Source organism: Panthera onca, chromosome A1 (genome assembly GCF_046562875.1).
Source record: "Panthera onca isolate mPanOnc1 chromosome A1, mPanOnc1 haplotype 2, whole genome shotgun sequence".
In the NCBI taxonomy this organism is placed as follows: Eukaryota; Metazoa; Chordata; class Mammalia; order Carnivora; family Felidae; genus Panthera; species Panthera onca.
In genome coordinates, this window is record NC_138339.1 from 61,111,144 (window position 1) to 61,130,166 (window position 19,023).

A 19,023-nucleotide genomic window follows, 5' to 3' on the forward strand; every position below is an offset into this window, starting at 1 on the left:
AAATGAAGAGTTCTGTTTTGAAATGTTCAGATAAAGTGGGAAAGGCTATAACGCTCGGCAAGAGAAAACATAGTTTTCAGTGTTAGGAAGAGAATGAAATTAGAGTAACTGACTTAGCAGAGCAGAATTGCAACTTCCTCTCTTACAGAGAAGGATACCAAGAAAAAGCAAGGTGATCTGCCCTCACACACTGTAGAAAGATGATGGCACTAGGGTATTCCTGAAGTCAGAAGTGAAGAACAGGGCTGAAAGGGCTTGGTAAAAAGTCTGTATTCTGCACAAAGTCCCCAGGATCTTCTCTACCACCTGTGCAATGAGGTGACCACCTTTTCCCTTTTCTTCCCGTGTGCACTTCCCTCTTATCTCCCAAGAGCAGACCTTTTTTCCTTGAGAAATTAAACTGGATATTCAGGGATTTAGATACAGTAGAGAAACACTACAGATTTTGTGAAAACTTCTAATATGGAAGTTCTGTTTTGAACTGTTTTAATCAAAACAAACACTTAAAAGAGACCTGGTATCCTTGGTATCATGGTGAATACATGAACTAACAAATGTAATAAAATTGCACAGACTACACACACACATACACACACACACACACACACAGACCCATACATACATACATGAGTACATGTAAAAATGGGAAATATGAATAAGATTGATGAATTGTATCAATGTGATTTCCTGATTGTAATACTGTACTGCAGTTTTGCAAGAACTTGCCTTTGGAGGAAGCTGAATAAAGTGCTCATGGAGTCTCTCTGTATTGTTTCTTGCAAATGCAGATGCATCTATAATTACCCCAAAAAGTTTTTGTTATTTTTTTCAAAAGGAGAGTTTAGTAGAAACAAAGTAAAGAGTAAGAGTGAACTTCAGAAAAGTATAGTTAATATCCCCAGGGAGATAAGAAAAGGGAACACATCCCTGAAACAAAAATAGGATATTGTTTTAAAAAGGCAAGTTCAGAAAATGTTCCAAGTATAAAATACAGCTGCCAAAATAAAACATTTAGTAAAAGAGTTGGAAGGTAAAGTTAAGGAAATATCGCAGAAAGTAGAACAAAAAAGAAAACAGAGATCTGATACGAGAAAAGAAAAATACAAGAATGTTAGAGCATGAAACTAGGAGATCTGGCATCTGTTAGGAGTTTAAGAAAGAGGATAGGGGGGAAAAAACTCAGAAGAAAATTTGCAAACAGATAATATCAAAAAAAGTTCTCAGCACTGAAACATAAATTTTCAGATTGACAGGTCCCATCAAGTACCTATCATCATGAATGAAAAAAATAAATGCTAAGCTTCACAATTATAATCATATGGGAATAATGATGATAAAAAGATCCTAAAATCTAACAGAGATGAAAAATAAGTTGCTTACAAAGGATTGGGGTTAAGAATGATAATAGACTCCTCACTATTAGCACTGGAAGCTAGAAGACAATGGAGTAATCTGCCCAGACTTCTGAAGGGAAATAATTTTCAAACTAGACTGAAATGTAGAACTAAGGCATTTTCAGACATGCACATCCTCCTGGAATTTATCCTTTATGTATATGCTCTCTGAAAGTTACTTGATATACAAACCAAGAATGTGGAAGGTAAGGGGTTTGTGAAAAAGGAGCTTTAACACAAGATGACAATGAACAGACATAAAAAGAAGATAATTGTTTAACAAATTTAGAAACAACCAGTCCCAAGTTGAAGGCTTTAGGAGGTAGGGTAGGGGTGGGAATGGAAATTATAGGTTATTTGAAGCAATTGATCATGTGGAAAATAGCATAAAGAACATTTTACAAATCGGTTGAGCATTTGGAAGGAATTAGTGACAGATCTACAACTAATCGCAAAAAAGAGGCTATGATTAAATCCAGAGAGTGTTAGAAATATAATATAATTATAGGGTACTCCTTGGCTCAGTTGCTAACATTATATAGCCATAATAAATGTAAACACTTAGAATTGATTTAATCCCAAATAGTTAATAATACTGGATGGTTGTTGAGAGAGGACAGATTGTGGTATGGGCTAAAGCCTCATCAGTTGTAACAGGAATTTATTTGATAGTTTAAGTAAAACAAAGAAATATTCATATAGCTTGTTATTTGGAAATATGTATGTAAGTGTAGATAAGAGTTGAAAGGTACTTGGAATGGGGTAAGGTATAGCTGTTTTTTATTATACACTTTTTAATATTCTTTTTGATACTGTTTGCATTTTTAAACATTTATATTACTTTAATACAAATGAAAATAGTGAGAAGATTCTCCCAGTAAGAACTGTAGATGCTTCATAAAAATAAGCAGCATTTTAGCTAATTGGTTTCTATCTCTGTATTATTTCATCTTTCAAAGGAAAATAGCTAGGAATTAAAAGGAATTAAGAAGGTATTAAGCCTAACTGGAAAGAGTGGCCACATGCAGAGGTCTTGGAGTTCTCATTTGTGTGATAAAGTCTTACTGGTTACGTTAAGAATTGAAGTAACGCTATAAGAAAATAATTTTTTTTCAGTTTTCCTGGAACCAGAAACATTGGATCTTTTCTTCAATTTGTATCATTCACTTCCACCACTACTATCTCAATTAGTAAGTAAAACTCACTCATTATTTCATTAAAAAGTATCTATGATCTTTATCGAATGGTAGTATATATTTATTGTAAAAATTTACATTCTTGATTGGGTTTACCTCTCAAGAAATTCTTACGTCTCCTGGGATTTATATTACTTAAGCTGTTTGTCCAATTCTGTGTAAGTCACCAGTGCATTCCATTTGATGGGTGAACCCAGAACCTCTGACTCTTGATTTAGCTCCTGCCCAGAGCCAAGAAAACCTGTCAGCCTCTAAGTGTACCTTACTTTCTACCCAGTCCCCGTCCCTTCTTCTGGGCCTCAGTCCAGTAGTTGGCCATACCATCTGTTACCTTCCCTATTCCTCCCCTCTCTCTAACTCTTCTTCAACCATCCATGCCCTAGGCTTGCCAGGCAGCCCCCATCAGTTATCTCTGACTGAGAAACAAAGGGGATCTGCTCATGTGATTTTGTGTCCATCACTCCAGTTCATTTATTTTTTGAATTAAATTCTATCATGTACTTTAAAAATCTTAAAACTCTTTGGTTATAGAGTAACTTTGAGACTGTGAACCTGTCTTTGTGGAATCTACAACAGAGACCAGGCAAGACTGAAAAAAAAAAAAAAAAAAAAAGGAAAAAGTTGTCAGTTTAATATCTAAGCTTATAGATGTAAAGTTGGGGGATTCTGAAATTGCCATTTCATGAATAAAGATACTACAGACTTAAAGTACAAATCAGTGGTGTATTTGTTTAAATCTGTTATTGCCTAGAAGGGAGGAATAGACTTACAAAAATACTCTGCCTCTTTTTTTTTTTTTTTTTTTTTAAACTTGTCTGCTCTCCCATCTAGAGTTTAAAGATTGTGGTTTTTAAACTGGGTTCCACAGGACACTCATGTTTCCAGATGGTGCCACAGAGTTTCAGGCTTCTGTCTTTTAACCAGAATAGTTTTGTTTTTAGTTGTTTAAAAACCATGGTTTCATGTATAATTATGTTTTGGAATAAAACAAACAAGCTACTGGTGCTTAAAAAATTAAGTGGGGAACAACTGCTTTAACAGAAAGTAACTAGCATTTATTGGGCATGACCTACTATAAGGTGCTTATCTCACCTCATCCTCAGAGCGGCCCTGCAGGGTAAGTGTTATTATCCTCACAATGTTGACAAGGAAACAGACCCATACTGGCTTAAAGGAATTTCTTTAGGGCAGCAAACTAAATAATGAAGCTGAGATTCAAACCCAGGTGTTTTTGGCCCCCAGACCCTGAGTATTGTTTTGTTTTGAGAGAGAGAGAGAGAGAGAGAGAGAGAGAGAGAGGCAGAGAGAGAGGAAGGGAGAGAATCTTAAGTAGGTTCCATGCCCAACATGGACCCCAATGCAGGGCCTGATCCCACGACTGTGAGATCGTGACCTAAGCTGAAAACAAGAGTAGGACGCTCAACTGACTGAACAACCCAGGAGCCCCATCCTGGATATTTTTGATACGCTAGTGGTTCCCAAACCTTCTACACACCAAAATTGCCTGAGGAGTTTTTGGTTTTTTATTTGTTTAAAACAGTAAGGACTGTGGCCAACTAGAGAACATCTAAAAAGGCCGTCCTCTGATTCTTGTCCATGTTCTCACCTTTGTTAGGAGAGCCAGACATTATGTAAAGTCTCTTAATTGAAATATTTAAATATTTAGCCACTAATTCTATTTTTTTTTTTTTGTTTTATAAAGTGGGCAAACAAACATATGTGGACCAAAACAAAACTTATGAGGGCCGTTTGGCCTGAAAAGTTGCCGGTTTTGGGCCACTCACTTAATGATCAAACAGGCTTCAGATGGTTTTCAGTAGTAGAATTAAGAACCCAAGTAGTAAAATTGTCTGGTAAAGTATTAACTTTTGGGAGATAACTAGACCATTGGTATTTTTTTTGGAATTTTTATAGAATATCTGATATTTCCAGCAGTATTCTCCAAATTGTGTCTCAAGATATTAATGGATGGTATGGGTAAGATGTACCATCACCAAATAAATTTGGGATATGCTGGATTAAGTAAAGTTACACCAAGTTACACTGAAGTAAAGTTCCCCCACTTACAGGATACCACAGTACAGAATGTACAGTATTTCTTAAACATACTCTACCACAAAACCATATTTTAATTTTGGTAGAACACCTGTTTTATTGGTTCATGAACAGAGGTGGGCATAAGAAGCAACTGGGAGCCTTTTGAGTATGTCCAAGTTGCTCTGGCATACATATATGACAATATATTAAAAGAGAACACACACAAACAGAAATTTTAGTGGTGGAGTTAAAGGGTTATGGGTAGTGATGGTGACTGATGATGTGTAGCTTTCAGGGTTCCTAGATTCTATAATGCTTTTGTATCACAAAAATTAAAAAATATTTTTTATGTAAAGACTCGTGCTCCTTACATGTGGCCATAGTTACTTTTAAAATTGAAATGAATTTTGTTGTTCCTATTTTTAGGCACTTTCATGTTTAGTTCAGTTTGCTTCTACAAGAAGGTCCTTATTTAGCAGTCCTGAACGTGCCAAGTACCTTGGTAATTTAATTAAGGGAGTAAAAAGGATACTTGAAAACCCTCAGGTATTTATGAAGTAATTTAATTAATACTTAGTATATAGAAATACAGTTTTTCTGCTGAAAGGTGTGTAATAAACTCATGATTTGATTATGATTCTGGAAGAAACATGAACTGTCATATCCATCTTCCCTTGATCTCATTTATAGTAGAAATGGACAGTTTTTAAAAATGGATGCTTTCCTGATACACTTCTGTGTTCTTCCTTTTTTATTTTTTTCCATTTTTTTTTTAGGTGAATAAGAATAGAAGGTATATATCTTATTATGCTTCTGCTTTACACCATTGTACTGCATTTCTTTGCTTGCTTGTACTTCTTAAATTACTAAAGTAATTAATTCGGAGTTATATCTACCTTCTGAAGACTTAATATAAATCTGAATGTTAATATTGGAGTAAGTGGCTTTAAATTTTGAAATTATGTCTTTTTGCCCTCTTGTGGACAAATAAGAGTTTGTAGATTTAAAAACCTTTCCTATACATTAACTGCAGTGTTCATTTCAGAGAATTGCAAAGCCATTATTAATTAGTGATTTTGACTGCCTCGATAACATGTTTTGTTTTGCTTTTTATTTTGTCTTTGGTTTAACATATGGATTTTAAAATGTTAAATGATTTAATGAGATTTATCTGTCTCTTAGTTACTAATAACTTTTGAGAGGACATATAGTACCTGTACATAAAGAAAATTTGCTTGCTAGCTAAGGAGCAATTGATTTTGTATGTCATTCTCAGGAGTATTTTAGTATTTTAGGTGTTATGCTATTGCTTTATTTTTTCAATGATAGCGGAATTAAGAAATTTACATGTCTTGTTGATAAATGGGATTTTACTAATGTATGTCAAAATTTTTAGTTGTTTAACTCACTGTCATCAATTAGTATGTGAAAGATAATATGGTAATATCAGATAATTGTTTTAACTGGTTTTCCAGCCTCCTCATGTTCATGTTTCATGTCTGTAAAAGTTGGCTTGAGTATTATATTATTTTAGAATTACAATCATGTAGTAAAAGATCTATTAGTATGAAGTATCTTTTTGTAATTTGTCCTTAATAATTAGATACTGTTTTATATTTTCTTGGAGCCCATATGAATGAAATTTCTTAGAAACTCTTTGAGTATTAAACATATACTCTTTGAGGTTTCTGTCATGCCAGCTACAATGCAAACAAAATGTTCAAACTTTTATAAAGATAACACTGGTGTCCTGTCTTCAAGGAGCTCTCACAGACAACTGGGGGGCCTCTTTCTTGGTCTTCCTTTTTAACCTTTCCTTCTCTGAGGTTACTTCTGTGTCTTATAGTACTTCTGTTAGACTTTCTGCCCTACGTTGTAATAATTGTTTTGAATGACTTTACTTAGGGACAAGGAGTTGCTTGAGGGCTCAATGCCTATAGGTACTCAATAAATATTTATTGAATTAAAAGAAATTTCTGTTGTGTATGCACAAATACCATTTAAGTTCATCAGTTGGTATTGCTCTTTTCCAGGGTTTCAAGAACCCATTCTTAATTTTCATCTTAAATATTTTTCAAGTCTTCTACTGACTTGTGTTTAAGCCACAGTACACATACATGTGCACACACACAGACATGTACGCACACATGCAAATTTTTTCTGTAATACACTGGGTTCCTAAACATGATTTAGTCATCACAGAGGAAAGCTTTTTCCAGATCCTCTACTTTGGATTCCTTATTTTAATCATTGATGCCAACATTAAATCCAACAGGAATCATTTGTTTTCTTTCATTAATGATGTACTCAGGTGACACAAAGTACCATATGTACCCATGAAAACTGGAAAACTTAATAAAATACTCTTGGAATTTTAGTGATAAGTCATTAGCTTGGTTTGTTTTTAAGTATTTTAAAAAGCCTTTCTTTTTGTCTCATAATTTAGGGTTTGTCTGATCCAGGTAATTATCATGAATTTTGCCGATTTTTGGCTCGTTTAAAGACAAATTATCAGCTGGGAGAATTAGTTATGGTGAAGGAATATCCTGAAGTTATCAGATTGATTGCTAACTTTACCATTACTAGCCTGCAGGTAAATAAAAACATATAATTGATGTTAAACAGTAGATACTTTTTAGAACAATTTCTTGGTAAGAGATGGTGGGGACTTTTAACATTTGTTAGAGTGCTTTGCTAAAAATACTTATTCCAGGGTTTTAGGTGAAAGTTCATTGTAACATAATAAACATTTAGAGGCTATCTGAGTATCTACTAAAGAATAAGTTGAGAAGCTATAGTAAAAATTTTTTTTTTAATGTTTATTTATTTTTGAGACAGAGAGAGACAGAACATGAATGGGGGAGGGTCAGAGAGAGGGAGACACAGAATCCGAAACAGGCTCCAGGCTCTGAGCTGTCAGCACAGAGCCCGACGCGGGGCTCGAACTCACGGGATGGCGAGATCACGACCTGAGCCGAAGTCGGCCGCTTAACCGACTGAGCCACCCAGGCGCCCCTATAGTAAAATTTATGTGAAGAAATAAAAGACATTTTTTAAAGTTTTTTTGGAAAATTCTTTTTATAAGTTGGGGGGGGGAAGCTTTAAAACCACATTTTCCACATGATATGAACTCTGAAAAATATTCATGGAAAGATTAGAAGGAAGCACACCAACTTTTAATAGTGATCACCCTTGGGTGGTAGAATGAGAGATTATTGGTTTCTTCTTTATGCTTTTTTGCATTTATTTACAAAATTTGCTATGTTAATGATGATTGGTTATATGATCAGAGTAAAAGTTAATTGTAAAGTCTGTGTTTAGTAATTTTGTTTAGAAAATCTGTGTTTAGTAATTCTGTCTTATTAATTCTTAATTCTAAGAAGATATGTCATTTTAAATAACGTTTGCTTTATTTCTTTGTAGCATTGGGAATTTGCTCCCAACAGTGTTCATTATTTATTAACTCTGTGGCAAAGGATGGTAGCATCAGTTCCTTTTGTGAAATCAACTGAGCCCCACTTATTAGACACTTATGCACCAGAAATCACGAAGGCCTTTATCACTTCTCGCTTGGAATCTGTTGCCATAGTTGTGAGGTATTGAAAACTAAATGTTTCTGTTGTATTTTTATCTTTTGCATCTTAGAATTTAAAAAATTTGAGGTATAATTTACCTAGTGTAAAATCACCCTTTTTAGTGAATAGGTCTATGAGTTCTGACACGTGCATATAGTTGTATAACTACCATTACAGTCAAGATAGAGACTAGTTTCATCACACCAGAAAGTTCTTTTGTGTCCCTTATAGTCAGTCCTTTCTCCACCCTCAGGCTCTGGCACTTACTTACTTGTTCTGTTTTCCTATAGTTTTTGCCTATTTAGAATGCTGTATAGATATAACATATAGCCTTTTAGTTCAGCTTCTTTCACTTGACATAATGCATTTGAGATTCCTCCATGTTGTATCAGGAGTTCTTAAAATTTATTGCTGAATGGTATTTCATTTCCTGGATATATCAGTTTGTTTATCCATTCACTCGTTGATGGACATTTGGGTTGTTTCCATTTTTGTCAATTATGAATAAAACAGCTATAAACATTGCTGTGCAGGTTTTTGTGTGAACGTAAGTTTTTATTTCTCTTGGGTAAATGTGTAGGTGGCAGATTTCTGGGTTGCATGGTGAGTGTATGTTTTACTTTATAAGAAACTGCCAAACTGTTTTGCAAGGTGGCATTCCCACCAGCAATGTATGAGAGACCTAATTGCCCTTTATTCTCATCGGCACTTGATATTGTCAGTTTTTTTTTTAAATTTTAGTCATTCTAATAGGTGTGTAGTGGTACCTCATTTGGGGTTTAATTTGCATTCTCTTAATGACCAATATTATTTACCATTTGTATATATTATTTGGTAAAGCACCTGTTAAATTTGTTGCCCTTTTTTAAAATTGGGTTGTTTATTATATTGAGATTTAAGAGGTCTATATATGAGATCACAAATCTTTTTATTGTATGTGTTTTGTAAATATTATCTTTTAATCCATAGCTTGCCTTTTCATTTCCTTCACAGTCTTTCGAAGAAGTTTTAGAGTTAAGTGAAGTTCAGTTCGTCTTTTATTTTTTCTTTTACAAGTTTTATAGTTTTAGAATTTACATTTACTTCTGTGATCCATTTCGAGTGAATTTTTATATGAGATAGCTTGAAGTTATTTTTTGTTTTTTGTTTTTTTTATGGGTGACCAATTATCCCAGCATCATTTGTGGAGAAGACTATCTCTTCTCCATTGTATTGCCTTTATACTGTTTTCAAAAATTAATTGACCACACGTGTGCTTTCTGGGCTCTGTTCTCATTAATCTATATATTTTTCCTTCTGCCAGTACCCTGTCTTGAATACAGTAGCCCTATAAGCTTTGAAATCAGGTAGTGTGAGTCTTTTACCTTGGTTTCCCCTTTTCAGTTGTTTTGGTTTTTTTACTTCCTTTGCTTTCCCATGTAAACTTTAGGATTGTCTTGTATCTATTAAAAAATCTTGCTGAGATTTTGATTAGGATTGCTTTAAATTTGTAGATTAACCTGGGGGAAGAATTGATACCTCGGCAGTATCAGGTCTTTCAGTCAATAATCATGTTTATCTTTTAATTTATTTAGCTCTTTTGTGATTTCTTTGCTTAGTGTTGTGTTGTATTAAGCCTTCAAATTTTATATATGTTTAATTAGGTTTAATGAATTAGATTTTTTTCTGATTTCTTTGGAACATGCAGTTTTTTAAATGTCGAGTTCCAATTGTTCATTGCTAGTATTTAGTAATGTGGTTGAGTTTTGTATATTGACCCTGTTATGCTAGGACCTTGGTAAACTCATCTGTAAGTAATCGTAGCTTGTTTTATGGTTTCTTTGGGATTTTTCATGTGTACAATCATGTCGTCTTCGAACATAGGTATTTTATCTCTTACTTTCCAATCCATTTGTCTTCTTTTTCTTTATCCGTGATGGAATTTTTGTTTAACATAAAGTTTATTTGTAGTGAATAGAAGCTTATCACATTTAAAAAATGTATATCACATCCTAATGTTGGCTGTGAACTTGTTCTTATATATTTGCAGAGATAATTTAGATGATCCACTGGATGACACTGCTACTGTGTTTCAGCAGCTGGAACAGTTGTGCACTGTCAGCAGATGTGAATATGAAAAGACGTGCACTCTTCTTGTACAGTTGTTTGACCAAAATGCGCAGAATTACCAAAAGCTTCTTCATTCAGCTTCTGGGATAACTGTGGACATGGCAATTCAGGAAGGTCAGTAAACTTTGTATGACTATATATGGTATTATGTTGAATTTTAAGTAGCTTCATTAATCACTTTAATACTTTTACTGCAAATTATTTTTATGTATTTCCCCCAATTCCTCGTCTTCTAATAAGCCATTAATTTTGTTAGCCTTCTGGGTATTTTGGTTGCCTGGTGGTTAATTTTCAGTTCTCATTTATAAGATACATGGGAAGTATTTCTCTGGAATCGGTATCAAGGAAAGCTGATAATGGTATTTGAGTAGAGTTCATTAACTTGTAACTATCTTTTAACTAATCATGTTTTCTTCTTTGCTGTAGTTGACTGCAAATTCAAAGCCCAATTTCATCCAATAAAAAATTGTATAATACCTCATTATGGTTTTGCATTTGTGTATTATCCTTCACTATGGCTTTAGTTTACTATTACATTTGAATCCTCACTTTCCTCATTATTTTTCTTTAATGCTTTATTGAAGGAGGGTTTATTTATTTCTGAATGTCCCTTTAAATCCTTTCAGGAACATTGCAGGGAATAAAATTAAATAAATATATTTTTCACATTTTTAAAAAATGAAATGAAGATGAGAATGGAACTGACTTTATCCATTTCTAAAAGAAGACACTTTAATTAAGGTTCCAGAATGTTTTTTCTTTTATGTTTTTTTCCTTTTATTGTTTCGGGAAGTGAGTGGTAAGGGATGATAGACTCCGTGATTTCCTATGTAAACTCTTTTCAAAACATTGTTTAAAAGATTATCTTTTACTTTTATATAATGTCTTAAAATGTCTTTTATTATCTGTTTTTGTTTTTGTGTTTGGAGTCACACATTAAAAAACTGCTGACGGGCTACATAGTGGAGTAGTTAACCTCTACTTCAAATAATCTCTCTTATTAAGATCTCATTATTTATAAATTAAATTAAGGAGCAATATTTTTGCAGCATTTTAGTCTTTTCATGGTTGATTTCTTCCGTCAGAGTTTTCGAAATTATTAAATATTAAATACGTACAAAAGGCTGTGTATATATATTGAGACATGGTGACTAGCAATAACAAACAGCATCACACAGCATAAAGAATAGGTCAGTATCAGTATCTTTGTTGTTCCCATTGTTTCTCTGTCCAAATCTATCTTTTCTTCCAGCAGAAAATACTTGGAATCTTGAATTTTGCATTTATCAATTAGTGCCTTTTGTTATTCATAGTAGTACTGCGTGTGTGTGTGTGTGTGTGTGTGTGTGTGTGTGTGTGTGTATGGGTATATACAGATACATATATATATATATATATTCTGGAAATAATTCATGGTTTTGCAAATTTCTGAACCTTATACAACTGTATACAATGAAACTGCATTCTACAACTTGCTTTATTTTTTTTCCTCAGTATTGCATTTATGAGGGTTTGTGTTGATGCTATGGCTGTAGTTCCTTGATTTGCACTGCCACTGTTCTGTTGTTTGAATATACCAAATTTATTTATACATTTTCTTGTCAGTGGATATTTTTATTTTTTCTGCTTTTTGCTAATGGAATGAGTGCAGCTGTGTAAAGATTGTTATGTATATCCATTACATAGTTTCAGTAGAATGATGCCAAACTCGTTTACAGAGTGATTTTCTACTTTACTTCCCACCCACCCTCACATAGATCTTTGCCAACACCTCATAATGTTAGACTTAAAATTTTTACCAGACTAGTTCAGGTAATATACCTCATGGGTATTTTAGTTTTTTTCTCATAATTAATGAAGTTTAGTATTGTTTTATGTTTGTTGACTGGTATTTGTGTCATTATCAATGACATATATTTATGATTTTTGTTCAGTTTTCTACTCACCATTTGGATTATTAGTTTATCTTTTACTGATTGAATTCTTTTTGTGTTTTTGATGCTAACCCTTGATTTGAATTGTAAATATTGTCCCCAAGTTTGTGATCTGCCTTTACATGTCACTTTAATGTATCTATTCTCTTAGTTATTTTTCATATCAAACTTCATTTTAATTAAATCACCTAATCTTTTTAAAGAGGTAATATGTCCCCATTATCCAGAAAAAATAAATTAAAATGTGTTTCTGTTTCAGTTCTATGATCTGTCCTCTTGTTCTTCACTCTATGTAGCAATTTTTACTAGTTTTGCGTATATTTTCAAAGTTTCTGCATGCATATACAAACAACTATGAATTTATAAATTCTTATCCCTCTTTATTTACTTAGGATGTGGTATACACCCTTAGTGTTCTACTCTTGCTTTTTCTTTCATTTAATAGTGTACTTTATAGCTATTTTCAAATTTAGAGAATGCTTATTTTTTATAGATGCATAATATTTTATTCTTACTGTATCATTATTTAATCATTCTTTCTACCATTGAAAGTCATTAGAATTATTTTTCATCTCCAGCTATTAAAATTAATGCCATATAGATTAACCATGTATATATGTCATTTTACGTGTGTACAAGTATATATAGAAGATAAATTGCCAGAGTAGAATTACTATTGGCTAAAAGGGTAAATATTTATAACTTTTATAGATATTGCCAAATTACTTTTGGAAAGGACTATGTCAATTTACTTGTCCACCAGCTAGCTATCGATGGGAGTGTTTCCGTATTGCCTTCACAGGATAATTTTACCAGGCTTTTGAATTCTTAGCAATTGTATAGGTGAAAAATGGTTTCTTAGTATAATTTAATATTCTCATATCAGTTAGGCATTAAGTTTATTTAAGACTATTTAGTCTTGTTTTTCTGTAATGACATGTTAATTTCTTTGCTGTTTTTTGGGTGTTGGTCCTTACTTTTCTCACTGATTTTTTTTTATAAGAGCTCTTTGTATTTTAGAAAAATGAGCTCCTTGTCTGTGGTAAGAGTTGCAAATATCTTTTTCTTTTCTCTCTCTCTTTCTTTCTTTCTTTCTTTTTTTTTTTTGTGTACAGTTTGATGAATTTAACAGTTATTCATAGCCATGTAACTATCATCACATTCAAAATAGAATTTCCTTCATTCCAAATAATTTCCTCATGCTCTTTGATCCCTTTCCCTGATCTTGACATGGGAACCACTGGTTTCTGTAATTGTGGTTTGTCTCTTTTAAATTTTTGCATAAATGGAATCATACAGTAAGTAGTCTTTTGTGGTTGACTTTGCATAGCATAATGTTTTTGACATTCAAATATATTGTGTATATTAATATTTTGTTTCTTTTTATTGCTGCATAGTATTCCATAGTGTAGTTCTATCTATAAAACTATAGTCTATCCACTGTGTGATGGACATTTGAGTTCCACTTTCAATTGGGAGGCTATTATGAATAATGGTGGTATGAACATTTGCAGACAAGTCTTTGTGTGTTTTTAAATTTTTATTTCTCTTGGGTAAATACCTAAGACAGATTGCTGGGTCATATGAGAAATGTATGTTTAATATTATAGGATACTACTGGGGTGCCTGGGTGGCTCAGTAGGTTGAGTGTCCGACTTCGGCTCAGGTCATGATCTCGCAGTTCGTGAGTTCAAGCCCTGCATCGGGCTCTGTGCTGACAACTCAGAACCTGGAACCTACTTCAGATTCTGTGTCTCCCTCTCTCTGCCCCTTCCCCGCTCATGCTATATCTGTCAAAAATGAATAAATGTTAAAAAAAATATATAGGATACTACTATATTGTTTTACAAAGTACCATTTTCCATTCTCATTATTTTCTCTACATCTGCATCATGATTTGATAGTGTCTTCTTAACCTTAGCCATTCTACTGGGTATCTAAAAGTGTATCATTGTGGTTATAATTTGCATGTCCCTAATACTTAACAGTGGTGTGCTTTTTGGCCATTCATATATCTTGTGCACTATTTGTTCACCTTTTTTGTCTATTTTTAAATTAGATTGTTCTTTTATATGTATTCTTATTGGAATTGTAGGACTGTTTTACATATTCTGTATATAATTTCTTTTTCACATAAATGTTTGCAAGTATTTTTCTCTCTGTCGTTTCTCTTCAACTGTTTTTCAAAGAGCAGAAGTTTTAAATGTTGATGATCTACCTTTTCAATTGTTTCTTTCTGGCTTATGCTTCTTGTATTTACGAAATCCTGTGCAGTGCAAGTCACAGAGATGTTCTTCTGTATTTTCTTCTAGAGGTTTAATAGTTTTAGCTATTATGTTTAAATTCGTGAACTTCCTGGCATTAACTTTTGTGAATAGTGTGAGTTGGGGGTAAGGCCCCACCCCCAGCCCATACAATTATATAGTTGTTCTAGCACCATTTGCTGTAACAACTGTCTTTTCCCCCACTGAATTATTGTAACACCTTTGTCAAAAATCCATTGGTTATAAAAGGCTAGGGTTTATTACTGGACTCTATTCTCTACCATTGATCAGTATGTCAGTGTTATACTGTCTCAGTTATTGTAACTTTGTAAGTCTTGAAATCAGGTAATCTAACTGTCTCATTCTTCTGTCTCAAAATAGTTGTGTCTGTTCTCGATCTTTTGCCTTTCTTTATTAATTTTAGCATCAGCTTGTTAATTTCTTTAAAAAGTCTCACTAGAATTTGATTGGGATTGCCTCAGTCTATGCATCAATTGGGCCATCTTCACAATATTGAGTCTTCCAGTTTGTGGACATGGTCTGTTGCTCCACTTACATAGGTGTCCCTTAATTTTCTTTGCAATGTTTGATTGCTTTCAGCACACAGGTATTAAAAATGTGTCACTAAATTTATTCCTATATATTTTTGATGTGGTTGTAAATTTTACAATCATTCTCTGCTATTCTATACAACCAGAACTGATTTTTCTCTTTGTGTCCTATGACTTTGCTAAATTTACTTATTCCAATAGCTTTTTTGTAGATTCTTTTGGATTGTTATATAAGATCATGTCATCTGCAAATAAAGACAGTTTTATATCTTGTATTCAAGCCTTTTATTTCTTTTTCTTGCCTTATTCCACTGGTAGGACCTCTGGTACAATGTTGAATAAAAAGGGAAGAGTGGGTAGTCTGGCCTTGTTTCTGTTTGTACATCTAAAGCATTGAGCCTTTCACCATTGAGTAGGATGTTATCTGTAGGTTTTAAAAAAGATGTTCATAATAATTTTGAGGAATTTCCCTTCTGTTCCTCTGGCTATTTATACTGAGTGGTGCATTGATTTTTTTTTTTTTAATGCTTTTTATCCACCTATTCAAATGACCCATTTTTTTTTCGCTTTTTTACTAATATAGTGAATTACATTGATTGATTTTTCTGTGTTAAGCCAGCTTTACATTCCCAAGGTAAATCCTACTTTGTTATTATATAATATAATGTTCCTTTATATAATGTTAGATTCCATTTGTAAAAAATTTCTTATTTTACATTGATGTTCATGAACGATATTTATCTGTAGTTTTCTTTTCTTGTGATGACTTTGCCTGGTTTTGGTAACAGGGTAATACTAGCCTCATAAAATGAGTCAAGGAGCATTTCCTCTTCTTTCTTTATCTTCTGAAAGAGTTTGTGTACCATTAATATTATTTCTTTGTTAAAAGTGTGGTAGAATTCACCAGCAAAGTCAGTGGGCCTAGAGGGCTTAGAATTACAAATTCAAATTTTTTAATTGATATAGGACTATTCAAACTTTCTAAGTGCCTAACTTAGTCATTTGTATCTTTCAAAGACTTTATCGTATTTAAAAATTTATTGTAATAAAGTTATTTTTTATATTGTTACTTTTTTTTAACTTTATTAAAAGAGAGAGAGAGAACGAACGAATGTGAGTGGGGAACTGGCAGACGGGGAGAGAGAGAATCCCAAGCCGGCTCCATGCTATCAGCGTGGAGCCCAACATGAGCTCAGACTCATAAACCATGAGATTATGACCTGGGTGAAATCAAGAGCAGACTTAACAGACTTAACAGACTGAGCCACCCAGGCACCCCTGTTATTATTCTTTTGCTGTCTGTAGGATCTGAAATGATTTTCCCTTCATTCTTTCTCTTTTAACGGAAGTATACTTAACATGCAGTGTTACAATTTTCAGGTGTACAACATAATGATTTGATATTTGTACATAATGTGACATGATCATCATAGTAAGTCTTAGTTAACATCTGTCACCATACATAGTTACAAAATTATTTTCTTCTTGTGATGAAAACTTTTAAGATCTGCCCTCTTAGCAGCTTCCCGATATGCAGTACAGTATTAACCATAGTCAACATGTTGTACATTGCATCCCAATGACTTAGTTTATAACTGGAATTTTTTATTTTTTGACCTTGTTTACCCATTTTACCCACCCATCTCTCATTTTTGATAATGACAGTTGTTGCCTATTTTTCTTTCTTCCTTAGATATTTATCAATTTTGTTAATCTTTTCAAAGAACCAACTTTTAGTTTCGTTGATTTTCTTTATTGTTTGTTCAGTTTTTATTTCATAAGCTGTTTTAGTTTTATTATTGTCTGTTTTATACATTTGATTTTATTTGGTCTCTCTCCACCCCCCCCCCCCATTTTTAGATAAAGGTTTCACATCTTTGAGTTTTAGATTTTTGTATTTTTCTAATAAAAACATTTAAAGTTATAAATGTCATTGTTAAGCATTGTTTTAGCTGCATCTCATGAATTTTGATGCTTTATTTTTGTAATCATTTAGTTAAAAATATTTTCCAATCTGTATTTCTTTTTTAATGCATGGATTATTTGACAAGTGTATGCCTTTTATTTCCAAATATTTGGGGGTTTTCTTAGTTGTCTTATTGTTACTGATTTCTAATTTAATTCTACCTTGGTCAAATATTATTTTCTGGGATTTCAAACCTTTTAAATTTATTGAGACTTTTTTTATGACCTAGCCTATAGTGTGTCCTGGCAAACATACCATGTACCCTTGAAAATAATATGTACTTTACCATTTGGGATATCAATTTGTAAATAGAAATTAAGTCAAGATGGTTACTAGTGTTGTTCAGATATTCTTTGTCTTTACTGATTTTTTGTTTTGTTTTGATCTGTTTCTATTATTTACAGAGAGAGGTGGTATAATCTCCAAATATGATTGTGGAATTTGCTATACTACTTTTAATTGTCAATTTTTGCTTCTATAGAAGTAAGACATGTATAAGTATAGACATCTATAATTGTTTTGTCTTTTCTGTTAATTGATTCTTTAATCTTGAAATGTGTCTTATCAGATATTACCATAGCCAGCGCCTTCTTATGCTTTCCATTTACACGGTATATCCTTCTCCATCCATTTACTTTCAATCTGTCTGTGTCTTGATATTTAAAGTACATCTCTCAGACAGTATATCGTTCTTCCTTTTTTAAAAACCTATTCTGACCATCTTGGCTTATAACTGGAGTGTTTAGTCCATTAACTAAATGGGGTGGAGGGGGTCTACCAACTCAATACCATGTGAACTAGTTCCTTAGAATGAGGTTCTTTATATCATACTGGTAGTCTAGTAAGGCTGCAAATCATGCGAGGTCTGACTTGAGAGTTTTTTCCTCCTCTCTACCTCATGTTAAAGTCAGGTCAGAAAAGTTTCTCTATTGTCTTTCTCTGTGAAGGGCAGGTTTTTTTCCCCTCCAGTTCCTTTTTTTTTTTTTCCCACTAAGAGTGAGTTTCTTGTTGGACTCCTCACATTGGGCATACCCTAGGCTTTCCGTTGGCCTTCATGGAGAAATTCAAGTTCTCTAGTTGTTTCCATGCTTATGTCTCTAAATTTTAGCCCTCACATTTTTTGGCCTTTGAGTATTTATTTTACTTCATCAACTCAGAAGTACATTTGGTGCCTTTGTGCAAATTAGACAAATACAGATGTAACATAGAGTGCACAGAATGGTGAGTAGCGCACAGCCTAAATTTTCATCCCTCCTTGTCTTTTTAGTTAAGTATCTTTTTATAGCTGTGGTTGCCCTTTAAGCCTGTGTTGTAGTATTTTTAAAACTTTGTTTTTGTCTAATGACTCAATGCTATCCCATGTAGTATCTTTTCAGATTTGTTTTCTACATTAATTCTGATTATGTTATGTTATAATTTGGTTTGTGTTTGGCCAGCTACCAATAAAATCATATTTTTCTTTTTAGTTTATATCCCAAATAGTGTTTGCTTCTTTAATAGTAAAGAATTAGTAGTTTTCACTTCATTGTGGTCAGCTTGATGCTCTGAAAGGCTTTTCAGCTGCAAAACAGCTCCTGGATAAACTTTTTAATGCATTGCTGGGCTTGAAATAAGTTCATGAAGTTTTTGACATTCCTTCTCCCCTGTGCTGCTCTACACTCCTCTGTCCTCCCACCTCTTCTCATTATTTCTCTCTCTTTCAAAAAAAAAAAAAAAAAAAAAAAAGAACTTTAACCAGAATGGAACTAGTCAATAGCAAACAAGGGCAAAAGGCAGTAGTGCTTTCAAAGGCAAATTATCAACAGCAGTGATTAAATTGGTGCAAAGCCTTAGGCCAGTAGCAAGGTAGGTGTACTGAACTTAAGATTCTTCTATTAAGTTGGACGCTTCAAAGGGGATAAAGTGGTCCCAAATTATTAGAGCCCATTGGCTTCCAGCAAAATAGTAAATTAAAATCTTCTCTGACAAATAGCAACCATAATTTAGGGCCTCGAGAA

At 33.2% G+C, this 19,023-nt stretch overlaps 1 protein-coding gene across 3 annotated transcripts in view; it reads left to right on the plus strand.

Moving 5' to 3' along the window:
• Positions 1–19,023, plus strand: part of RANBP17 (RAN binding protein 17) — a 331,490-nt gene that overhangs the window by 31,283 nt on the left and 281,184 nt on the right. For 2 of the 3 annotated variants that reach the window (XM_060635017.3, XM_060635018.3), the window contains exons 8-12: positions 2,511–2,584; positions 5,054–5,173; positions 7,074–7,220; positions 8,051–8,223; positions 10,232–10,425. In XM_060635017.3, coding sequence (XP_060491000.3) covers positions 2,511–2,584; positions 5,054–5,173; positions 7,074–7,220; positions 8,051–8,223; positions 10,232–10,425 — 708 coding nt within the window. The remainder of the gene's footprint in view (positions 1–2,510; positions 2,585–5,053; positions 5,174–7,073; positions 7,221–8,050; positions 8,224–10,231; positions 10,426–19,023) is intronic. The other variant, XM_060635019.3, reaches the window with a different exon arrangement.